We start from the raw sequence: 12,979 nt of genomic DNA, 5'->3' as shown, positions 1-12,979 counted from the left end.
CCACATTTGCTGCAGAGTTTCCCGCCAGCTAGGGGAGTCCACATTCCAAATTTGGAGGAAATCGCTCAAGCCATTTCCAAGTTACGAGCAGCCAAAGTTTCGTTTTTTTTTTCTTCTTATTCTTCTTCATGTTTTCGCACACGCAAAAATTGCTATAAAACGCAAGCGCGTACTCCAATTGCCTTGAAATTTGGCACATAGAAAGGGAGTCCAAAGGCGAATCCTAGTATCACATTTGGTGCAAATCCGATGAACCGATTATTCGCATAAAACAAGATCGATTTGTTGTCACGCCTACAGGGTAAACCGCTTCATGGAATGAGTTGAAAATCGTTTTGTGGATAGATCAACCATTATAGGAGTGCCTTTTTAGTTTGAAAGCAATTGAAATAAAGATCATGGAGATATGACACGAAACCGAAGGTGTGTAACAATTGCGCGATCGAGATTCGTGAATAAAAATACCAATAATTTTCACGCCTACCAGGCAAACCGCTTAGAGCAGTGAGCTGAAAATGGGTATATAGCTGAAATAGTCATCGTAGAAACTCCTTGCAGTAGTACAGAACATTCGGTTTACAAACCACTGACTTATGATTCTAAAGCCAACTCCGTGTAACAAATGCGAGATCGAGATATTCTAATAGAACAGTCACCCTATTATTATTATTATTATTTATCTGATTTGTCAAAAGAGACAGGGTGATACCAAAAGGCAGAGCCAGTACAAGGGTGTTTCCCTACAAGATACAAAACTAAAAACGGAGGGGACAAATACAGAGAAAAACACAGCTGCAAAAACCAAAAAAGAAAACATACACATAAATTAATTACAACAAAACAGTTTATACATAGCTTGGCGAAACTTAGACGAACTGAGATCAAATACATCACACGGTCCATAAGAAAACAGTGTTCACAAAGAAAGAGTGTCTATAAGAATTGATAGAAGACTGTAGTGGAACAAGGGAGAGAGGATGCACTCGGGTACAAGATGTATTGAAATTACAGTAATTTGATAGCTTCAAAGAATCGTACCTACCTTTTAGGATGTCATAAAGCATAGCCACGCTCAAATAATTCCTTCGAGATGACAGTGTTGGCCAGTTTACCTCTTGTAGACAAGCATTAGAAGATTTATTCCAACACTTATGTAATGGTGACCAACGACTTCCACAGGCCCAACATGCAGCACGTCGTTGGACAAATTCCACTGTGGATTTATTAGAAACAGTGTGAGGATTCCACACGGTGCAAGCGTACTCTAGTGAAGGTCACACTAAAGACTTATAAACCATGGATTTGGCCTCAGTTGTAGCACCCCATAAAGTGTGACGTAGAAAATTCAAGGACTTGCTGGCTTTGGCTGCAACATACTTGCAGTGGTGTGACCATAACAGATTTGATTGAAAGAAAACTCCCAAATATTTCACAGAGGATTTCCAGGATAGAAGAGAGTGGTTTATGAAATAATTATTAGATATTTTCTTACGTTTATTTGAAATAAGAAAAGCTTCACATTTGGATGCATCCAATCGAAGTTGCCACTTGTCTGCCCAATCACAAATGCAATCAAGGTCCTCTTGTAACAATTTACAGTCAGATTCACACTTAATTTCCTTGTACAAGGTGACATCATCTGTGTAGAGTTTCAATTTAGAGTGCTTGACAACACTGTGCAAATCATCAATATACAGTAAAAACAACAAGGGGCATAAACAGACCCTTGAGGAACTCCTGATTTCACACTTAACCAATCCGAATAAACATCATTCACAACAACACGTTGCCATCTGTGTGTTAAAAAGGAGCGTATCCATTGCAGTAGCTTATCTTCCCTAATAGAGCATTCAGCTATTTCATGACTTACTCCATTATAGATTTCTATTACATTGCAAGTTATGCTGTAGGGAGTTCAGCAGCAACTAGTTAATATTGTAGACAGTTCAGCTACAAGCAAGTCACCCTGTAGAGAGTTCAGCTACAAATATATCACTGTATAATTAACAAGTCACACCGAAGAGAGTTCAGCTATCAACAAGTCATGCACCCTGTAGAGAGTTCAGCTACAAACAATTCACTCTGTAGAAATTCTGCTACAAACAAGTCTTCATGCAGAGAGTTTAACAACCAAAATCCACCATGTAAAGAATTCAGCTTTACTAACAAGTTACTCTGTAGAGAGATCAGCTAGAAACAAGAGAGAGCTCAGCTAGAAAACATCACCTTGTAGAAAGTTAGCTACACACTGTAGAGAGATCAGATAGAAGAAGCCACCTTGTAGAGGGTTCAGCTGTGAAGTGATCACCCTATAGAGAGTTCTGCTAGAAAAAAAACACCTGTAGGTACAGTAGTTCAGCTACAAAGAAACCATACTGTAGAGAGATCAACCAGAAACAAGTCACCTGTAGAGAGATCAGCTACAAAGAAACCATCCTGTAGAGAGTTCAGTTACAAACAAACCACCCTGCAGAGAGTTTGGCTACAAAAAATCGCCCTGCAGAGTATTCAGCTACAAAGAAATCACCTTGTAGACTGTACAACTAGACACAAGCCACCCAGTAAAGAGATCAGCTAGAAGAAGTTACATTGTAGACAGATCAGCTAGAAGAAATCACCTTGCAGAGAGTTCAGCTACAAAGAAACCATCCTGTAGAGAGTTCAGCTACAAGCAGATCACCCTGTAGAGAGTTCAGATAGAAGAAGTTACCTTGTAGAGAGTTCAGTTAGAAAGAAACCATCGTGTAGAGAGTTCGGCTAAAAACAAGTCGCCCTGTAGAAAGATCAGCTAGAAGAAGTTACTTTGTAGAGAGTTCAGCTAAAAAGAAACCATCATGTAGAGAGTTCAGCTACAAACAAGTCACCCTGTGGAGAGATCAGCTAGAAGAAGTTACTTTGTAGAGAGTTCAGCTACAAAGAAACCATCATGTAGAGAGTTCAGCTAAAAACAAGTCACTCTGTAGAGAGATCAGCTACAAGAAGTTACCTTGTAGAGAGTTCAGCTACAAGAAGTCACCTTGTAGAGAGTTCAGCTACAAAGAAACCGCCATGTAGAGAGTTCAGCTGTAAACAAGTCACCCTGTAGATATATCAGCTAGATACAAGTTACCCTATAGGGATCAGCTACAAACAAATCACCCTGTAGAAATATGTGCTGGAAACAAATCACCATGTAGAGAGTTCAGCTAGCACTTTTGAAAAGAGTTCAGCTACAAACAACGGGAGTTTCAGCTACAGTTCAGTTATGTATAAGAATCACTTTATTACCTACAGTATGTGATTATCTTTCATTGTTTAAAATACAAATATTTTTAATCAGACAAAAAGCTGTACACTTTCTTCCTTTGTTCCACAATTCCTGCAGAAAAGAAAAAAAAACAAGTTAGAAGAAAGCACCAAAGCCAGTTAATCGCTGGCTTTGTGGCTTGCAATACAAAAAGAAGTGATATCTAAACCAAAACAGCCAAGCTGTAAAAAAAAGAGTGCAGCCCCCAAAAAGGCCAGGATGAAAAAAGATGTGAAATCCAAGGTGGCCGCCAAGAAATGGCTGTGATGGTAGGTTAATGGCAAAAATTTTAATTACAACAATTCAGGTGAATTTGGTGCCTCTAGAATTCAGCACCAAATTCACCTGAATTGTCGTAATTAAAATTTTTGCCATTAACCTACCATCACAGCCATTTCTTGGTCGCCACCTTGGATTTCACATCTTTTTTTCATCCAGGCCTTTTTGGGGGCTGCACTCTTTTTTTACAGCTTGGCTGTTTTGGTTTAGATTCTTTTCACATATAAAATTACGTTAGTGCATAGTTGTAACCCTACAGCATTTAAATGACAATCTGACTTCTTTAGCATGATCAGTACAGTTTTTCACTTGGCAAGTCAGCAGAAAACACAATAATATTGCACAAAATATTGCAGCATTTTCAAAAATGGCTGCAATACTGTACATCAATATAATATACAGGTGACAATATTGAAATATTGCTCAACCCTGGGTGAAACAATGGAGACCATCACTTGACCTCTAAATTTAATCTCTATTTTTAGGCCACATGGCTAAAGTAGATGTCATTGACCAACTGATGTCAATTGACAACTCCACTCTTGCACGGCAATCAACAAACACATGTCCCAAGTCCCAATACTATTTATCAGCAATCATGCCAAGTACTTCCTTTCTGCCAATTACACAAGCCTACATACAAACTTGAAGCATGCCTGGAAATGATCTGCTTGCTTCAACTTTGGAGGCATTGCAGATAATTCTCACTTCATTTTACGTGATAGACACTATATGAAGCTACTGATGTGCTACAATACAAGTATCTGTTAAATTAAAGCAAATGTCTTAAAATAAATGTCAAGGTAGCCATTAATGGATTACGCTTGTGTGAAAGACATTATTTAGTTATTTAGTCAACTTATTAGTTAGTTAGTTAGCTAGCTAGGTTAGTCAGACAGTCAGTATATTTTTCTAAAACTTATTGGAAGAACTTTAGGTTACTTGGAAGGGGTTGATTGTATCTAATATGGCATTATGAATGTGGGCATCAGGAAAATGCAAACCTTATAATTTCTACTGATTAGTAGTGTCAAGATTTCATTATATATATACTGAGGAGAGTATCCTACTCTCATATAACCCTGTAGAAGGGCGTATTGTGAAGTTATGACGTAACGACAAGATGTTGCGGTTTGTGACGTACGAGTAGCCATAAAAGTGCAAGAATTGTTAGCACCATTTTACACTCGCGACGCTCAGGATAATGGTATCCGCGAATGGCCTAACAAGAAACGCCTACGAAGCAGTCTTAACCCATGAAGGAACGATTGTAGTTCGGCGAGAAACACTTAAAACTGGAGATAATTTGGTTGCTAGCGATGTTGTTAGGCACGCGTTCAATCGATACAATGTTCAACTAACGACATCATTAATTATACAAAGAAAAACGGACGAACTCAGAATTTCTACGTCATAACTTCACAATACGCCCTTCTACAGGGGTATATGAGAGTAGAATACTCTCCTCAGTATATATATTATGAACTCTTGGTAGTGTTGTACTACATAACAACTGGAAAAAGTAAACTGGCAAATCAACATCACAAAGTGGATTTTTAATTCTTGGTCCTTTGATGTGACTATAATGCAAACAGACAATAAAGAAGTGTAGGTAAAAGAAAAACCAAAAATAGTACTATAGGGAATAGATGCACACAAAGTAGGCATAATTTATAATGTACTTTATTACATATCTAAAAGACAGTAAAAGTTACACACCTGTCCTCTATACTGCTCCTTGAAGTCACCATCTTGATATTTAACTTGTAAAACTCTATTTAAACATATCATTATCACTGAATAATCCTATAATGGTTTATCCTTACTTGTGGACATTGGCAACATTTTCAGTGATGGCCGCAAAAGCAGGAGCAAAAGTGTTCATTTCTACAAGCTTCGGTACTACTCTATTGCTACTGTCTGCTTCTTCACTGTGTTCAATGTGGAGCAAATAGTCACATCGTTGAATTGCAATACTGATAGGCTGTGCAACAGTAAACAAGTGATAATTAAATCAACAAAATGTGGTGACATTATAACTTTAGTTTTGCTTCATGAAAAAGGATGCATTAGCTCAATACTAATTCTGTGGTATATGTGACCGGATTTGCGAAAAGGGGTCTTCCACACACATCCAACTCTATGGACTTGGAAGACCATGACTTAGTGTTCAAGTAACATATAAGCCTGAAATTTTCTCCATCCATTAAGCTATGTAATGTTGGTACTCACTGCTGACCAAATTTCAAGTCATTAGCTTTTTCCAATCTGAAGTTATATGGATTGTCAAAGTTGGTAAACTGGATGTGTGTGGAAGACCCCTTTTTGCAATATACAATGATCATAAACTGGTAATTTTTGACAATATTTACTCTCAATAATGTGCTACTAATAATGTTCATTCTCTACTAACTGTGCAGTTTAGTTTAGATTCATACTGGGCTAGTATACTACATGTTTTGAAATGATAAAGCAATAACAACACTGGTGTAAAATGGTATAAAGCAGTTGCAGATATGTAAATGCAATATTGTCATGTAGTCACCTGCTGCTTAGTCAAAGAAACTTTGTTGTATATCTCAACTAGTCTCCGTACAAAGTCATCATGATGGATAATGCTGTAATTTAGTAGACATAACATAACTATATTAAACTGTATAAACAATTTTATGTGGTAATTGTCCTATATGTTGTAACAAGAGTTAATACTCTCCACTATTATTAACTCTTGGTTGTATGTTATAGAAGGCTAATTTTCAGCAATGCAGCAAAAGGCAAGATTACAACTTTACTAAAAGCATATGTAGTAATAAAACATTGCATGCTTTGACATATTGTTGTGACACCAAAAACTTGGAATTGTATTATCCTTTGATACCAAGATATTTGTATACCAGTTCTGGTTAAAAGTATCCATACACATAGCTTAATTGTGAAACAAGGTGTGAAAAAAGTGTGGCCTTCAAAACACCCTCTCCGTTATTAAAATGTATTAGCATCAACATCATTGCAGCCATTTCTGGGCTGTCACTTTTGATTTCACAGCTTTTTATATAGCCCAGATTGAAGGCCATGCGTGCTAGCTAGTGATGCACTCATACCACTTTTTCACTACCGATCCAATACCAATACATTTGAGGCCGGAAATGGCAGATACCGATCCGATACCGATACTTTGCCCCACAGCCATTTCTCACAAGAACCAGCTAGTGATTTAGCTTACTAAACTCATATGCTAATCTCATCAACTGGAGTTTGCTGGTTTTGTGGCTATCATTTATGAAGATAATAGTTTATGGCTTCAATGAATCTTATTTCGTGGCTTACTTCAGTTTCCACTGTACTAATAATGCTAGTAGCTGGCTTCTTTTAAGGAATTCATGGCTTATATCAGCTTTTGCTCAACTCTGTTCGATGTGCTATGTATGCCGCCATCTTGATAAGTAATTAAATGACATCATTTAAAGTATCGGTTGGTATCGAGCATTTATAGCTTTACCGATACAAGTCCAATACCGCCAAAATAAGGCCGATACCAATACTAGTATCAGTGCATCACTAATGCATGCCACTTCTGTTTACATGCATATGTAATAGTTATATACCATGGGCACGAGTTCTTTGCCTGATATATACGCACTTGCCCTCGGGCGCGTGCATATATACAGGCAAAGCACAAGTGCCCATGGTATAACTGATATGTTCTACTTTAGCATGCAGACTTACCTAATTGGCAAAATCTTTAGTTGTTCTGTTATATAGGGAACCAAGTAAGCTGTGATTGTGGGATTCAATTTTAATATACCAAACTTTTTTTTACTTTTGTAAATGTAGTAATTAAAGAAACATAATTAACACTAGTCTCTTAAAATTACTATATTAGCAAAAGTAAAATCAAACTACTGTTTGATGTATTAAAATTGAATCCCACAATCATGGTATATATAACTATTCCATATGGCCCCAAGTTGGCAGCTTGTGTTTACCCACATGTTATTTTGCCTACAGACACAGGGGTTATTGAAGGCAGAAATTATAACTGAAATAGTATTTCTGTATAACACTGTAATAGCCAGTACAATACACATAGAACTGAATCAAATGTTTCAGAATGTCCATTGGTATGTATATCTATGAAAACATGATATTTGAGTTCTAAGGTACAGTATAATTACAGTAAAAGTTGGTATATACCATATACACGTGGATAACCAATCTATTGTAGCATTTGCATGCATTGTATAAATTTGGAGAAGGGAATATGGAGTCATGTGAGCATAAAATTGTATTTTAAAATAAAATTGTTGTCATTAGTTAATAGCACACTGTTGTGACATGCCACATTCCTTGATCACATGCATGTGTCAGTTTTGATAGACCGGATGTCACTTGGTGTCTTTCTTCCCACAACAAAAAAAAACACATGCATTTTCATATGCAAGTACTCACTCACTCTCACTCACTCACTCACTCACTCACTCACTCACTCACTCACTCACTCACTCACTCACTCACTCACTCACTCACTCACTCACTCACTCACTCACTCACTCACTCACTCACTCACTCACTCACACTCACTCACTCACACACACACACACACACACACACACACACACACACACACACACACACACACACACACACACACACACACACACACACACACACACAAGGGTTCCATAAAAGTAAGGTATCTAATAATTACTAAACATGTAAAATACACTTTTCATTACCATAGAGATAGTTTACACTTCAAACCCTATCATTAATGGCTCAATTAATAAATGCACTGATGTGTGTAAAGCCATTTCTTGGGTTACAGCTCCAACAGTAATCCTAGAAAATCCATGTCACTAATTGCTACACCTATTCTATATACTTAAACTACTACATCTGTCCAATGCATTGTGTCCAGGTTAACTTGAGGCACCCCAGTAAACTATACAAGAAGCCACACTGCATTGTATACATATTTTAGTTTGGCATTATTGACAACATTGCCAATATAAGGACACATCCTTATATGAGTAATACGACGAAACTAAGTCAAATCACATATGATTAGATAATGTACCTCACAAAAAAGTACACATGTGCTTACTAGAAATCTTATCAGTTTTATACATTCTTCGAATGTATAAAAAGTAGACAAAAACAAATGGAAAGGAATTTTCTGGTAGGGATAATGATAAAGCGCATGTTAGGGAGATCATCAATTGACGTGTAAAGTAATTAAATCTCTACTTGGTTTACTGCTGTTTATTTGCTTGGCTAAAGAGATTAGATTAACCTGTCACTAGTTTCATCACTTTAATTTGTATTGCAATGACCCCCCAGATGACCCACTGACCTGGATAGTAAAATCAGATGAGTCTAACCCTAAGAGAGGCATGTACTAAGAATATTTTGGTAGGTAGCAATTAGACATGCATTACAGAGAAGTGCAGAAGTGGGCACAGATCCAGGTCAGAGACATACAACTTCTCCAGATGATTTAAAACTGATTTGTACTCCAGCTCAAGTCTTGTTCTCCAGTTCATATTCTCTGTGCTGATGCTTATTGACACTAATATCTAATATATAGGTGCCACCCCTTGCAAACAGGCTGGAGGACAAGACCGTGATTTATTATACTCTTTTTTATAACAATATCACCAGCAATGAACAGCTTCAGATCTAATAATATATGTACATCATCAAGTGCAGTTAAATACATCAGGCTTACAAAGAATTCATCACATGTAACCTAGTGGATGACAACCCTGGACAAAATGTGACTAGATTTCTCAACTTCAGAATTTGTGTTAAGGTTAAGTGGAGACCAGAACTATTCTATGTACCACTTTCACACTTCACTTCAAAGGGAAGAGAAGGTGCCATAAAGCACTGTATCTGTGCTCAACAATGCATTAATGAGAAACAAATGTAGTATATCATACAGTACAGTAGTAATGTATATTAGGGATTATGGAGATTCGAACTTTTTTCACAAAAAAATTGACCAGAAACCAGTCTCACAATATCTTCATGCTTGGCAGTATTGGCTAGGTAGAATCAAGCCCAAAAATGCTTTTCAGAGTGGCCAAAAATGTTTCTTATAAGCTACTGCCTGCCTGCCCGCCCGCCCGCCCGCCTGCCTGCCCACCCCCTCACCTGCCTGTCTGATGCCTTCAAACAAGTGTAACTTGATAACAGTTAAAAGGCTACGGGCTTGACTTTTTTTCAATCGCTTCAGCCCGATAGGTGCTTTTTGGCATATCACAGTACATAAATATACACATTATGGACTTAACTTTATCCTCCTTTGTGTCCCATTTCTTCTCACTGACAGTACAAGGTGTTGATTTGCAGTAGCTGGAGAATGATGGCTTCCTACATTTGTAACAGAAATTGTCTGTATTCCCCATAGTGACTGGAGTGATTGCAGAGGCTCTTCTCGTAGTGTTCTTTAGTTGTAACCATTGCTAAAGATGAAGATGTTCTGTTGGCTTTATAGTTCACTAAGTCATTAATTTTGTGTAACCTATTGAGTAGGCTAAGTTCAACAATTAGCTATAATTTTTAACTAGTGTAAAAATATTTTAAAATTAAAACATGGGAATAGAGATTGCTGAAAAAAAGTTAAGAAACAAGAGTCAAACAAGCCAGCATGTTAAACACACAGAGATCTCTATTCAGACTCAATGGATACAGTAGAGGCTAAGGAAAATAAACATTAGTTTTCATAAATCAGGGATAGGTAGCTAAGTACTTTTCCATGATCCATATTCCCATGTTTTAGTTTTATTTTCTATAAATATGGATAGCTTACATGATAATAACAGGTGCCGGTGGTGCTTGATATTCACAGTGCTAAGCATGTATATCAAGTTAGTAATCATGTACATTAGATGTTAAGCAATTAGCTAAACACCAGTGTGTTGTTTCCTTACAATTGAATGTACTTTGTACTAGGGCTGGGAGATAATTTAGATAAAAAATTATAAGATACCTATATCACCTATCATAAATAAGATGATGAATTTGCTTATCAAGATAATAATAAATCTTCGTAATCTATTGTAAATCAACCATAATCAGATGGAAAACCTGAGGAAAGGTGTCAAAACTAGTTGGGGAAGCAATAAAATTCTGACATAACAAACACTATGTGACTATGTCAACAAATATGTTTACAACAGTCCTGTGGTGCTACATCATTATCGGGATAGTATTGATGATTGAGGTAAAATGGTTGTCACTTATCGAGATACAGGTTTTACTATTATCACACAGCCCTACCATACTGCTTTGCTATAGTGAAGAAAGACATAGGAAGGAAAGTTATGTAGATTTTATCCCCAAAAAGTACTCACAATTTGCTCTAGCCCTGAGGAAAAATTAATAAGATGAACAAAACTGATGGATCAAAATGGCAGATTTCAGTTCTTTAAAAAAGTACTTTTATCTGGTCCTTTTGACTTCATCTTTGCTAGTGGACCTAAACTTCTTCCAAATTAACTTCTAAGGTTTCTTTTGAGGTTGGAAATTTCTAAGATGGTGTTTAGTTAAGTCAGTGTTCTATTAGGACAAGTGCACGAAAAAATTTGGAAATTTCAGCTAGAGTAGGGACCATAGCACATTGATAAAAAGCACTGAAACAAGTTGGAGTAGTCCATGATCCATGATATTAAATCACAGTAAAACAATAAGAAGTGTTATATCACTACTGTGCATTTCCTTGAGCACAGTAGGGATATAACAGTTCTTATTGTTTTACTGTGATTTAATATCATGGATCATGGACTACTCCAACTTGTTTCAGTGCTTTTTATCAATGTGCTATGGTCCCTAGTCTAGCTGAAATTTCCAAATTTTTTCGTGCATTTGTTTGTTAACTTTTTTTGTAAATAATTTTATTATGACTGGTGAACCCACGCATACCGCATCTGAAATGGCACCGCGCCTCCCCGCTATATCAATTATTGTCTGAAAAGTTAAGTATCCATTATGCTTTGTTGTCAGCTATGTTCAACCCGTTACACAGCATTTCGAATCAAGAACTTTCCCAGAAGCACCTCTACAATCTACGCATACCAAAAGAAATGGTGCCGCGCCCCAATTTTATTAATTATCATCTGAAAAGTGAAGTATCCATTACCCTTCACTGCCGGCTATGTTCAACCCGTTACACAGCAATACGAATCTAGAATTGTTTGAAAAGCACCTCTGCAATCAAAATAGCCATGATGAAAAATACGGACGATTTCCGTTTCGAAGGGAAGCCATCATGTGCTTGCGCCAAATCAACACCTTTCCCTGTCAGCAAAGATGAATGGGACACAAAGGAGGACACTGGTAAGTCCATGAAGAATGCATTGTACGTACTGCGGTATGCCAAAAGGCCTCTGTCGGGCCGAAGCGATGTTGAACAGTGAAAAAAATCAAACCCGTAGCCTTAGCCGCTATCGAGTTACACTTGTCTGAAAGCATCAGTCAGTCAGACAGTTACTTACTTAGTCAGTCAGTAGAAAATTCCGTTGAATAAAAAATTTTAAAATTCTGTAGCAACTTGTTGAAAGTGTTTCGGGCCGATCTGAAAGTTTGTTTGGGCTTAGTTTTTCCTCACCAATACTGCCTCATCGTCGTAAAGGAAAATTGAGGCTGGTTTTTGGGTGATATTATTTCGTGGGCCACGCCTACTTCTTTGTGGTCCCTACTATACAGTTATATCGTACTGTATGATTTTGGAAAAAAATAGGCAATCTCTATTATGAACCACTAGCTACCATGGTTCATGAATCAATTAATATTCACAAGAAACAATTTTCTAATACCAATATATGTGTTTTATTCAGAAATATTGCAGGGAAACTCCGGATACTGGCCACAGTGCACAGCACACACTGAACACATGTGACAGCTAGCACAAGGAACATTCAAGTCATATTGTTCATATGTTCATATACAGAAACCACTATTACCAGGGAAAATGAATAGGCAAGTTATATAGTGCCGGCAGTCACGTGCATTAAAAAAACTTAGACAAAAAACCTAAGAAGGTCTCAGCAGGGGCTCGAACCCGGGCATCCGTACTCATGAGCAATACTCGTAACCATTATACCAATGGTGCTGCAGCTACTCACCTCCCTTAGTTTCTACCTTATAAACATCCGACTGAAGTGACTTCTATATATAAAAAGAGTGAAGAAGAAACCAAAGCTGAACCCTAGCCTACCCCTAACGCTAAGGAACTACTTTTCGCATCCCCTATAAAGTTGAATGCTCCGTCGGGGCAACCCGCTACCAGACGCGTGCCCTGAAGTTGAATGCTTGGGGGAACCTACTAGACGCGTGCCCTAAAGTCGAATGCTCGGGGCATATTGGACGCGTACCAACTCTAGCTCGCCTAGAGACAACTGGTTTGTTTGA

At 37.5% G+C, this 12,979-nt stretch overlaps 1 protein-coding gene across 1 annotated transcript in view; it reads right to left on the bottom strand.

Annotated features, from left to right (window-relative positions):
* LOC136250925 (glutathione synthetase-like) overlaps nucleotides 1-12,979 on the bottom strand; it is a 32,120-nt gene that overhangs the window by 18,257 nt on the left and 884 nt on the right. The window contains exons 2-4 of the mRNA XM_066043271.1: nucleotides 6,111-6,183; nucleotides 5,392-5,549; nucleotides 5,285-5,339 (exon numbers count right to left, since the gene is read on the bottom strand). Coding sequence (XP_065899343.1) covers nucleotides 5,285-5,339; nucleotides 5,392-5,549; nucleotides 6,111-6,183 — 286 coding nt within the window. The remainder of the gene's footprint in view (nucleotides 1-5,284; nucleotides 5,340-5,391; nucleotides 5,550-6,110; nucleotides 6,184-12,979) is intronic.

The sequence above is a fragment of the Dysidea avara genome, chromosome 3 (genome assembly GCF_963678975.1).
Source record: "Dysidea avara chromosome 3, odDysAvar1.4, whole genome shotgun sequence".
Classification (NCBI taxonomy): domain Eukaryota; kingdom Metazoa; phylum Porifera; class Demospongiae; order Dictyoceratida; family Dysideidae; genus Dysidea; species Dysidea avara.
This window is presented reverse-complemented; position numbering and strand designations above follow the sequence as displayed.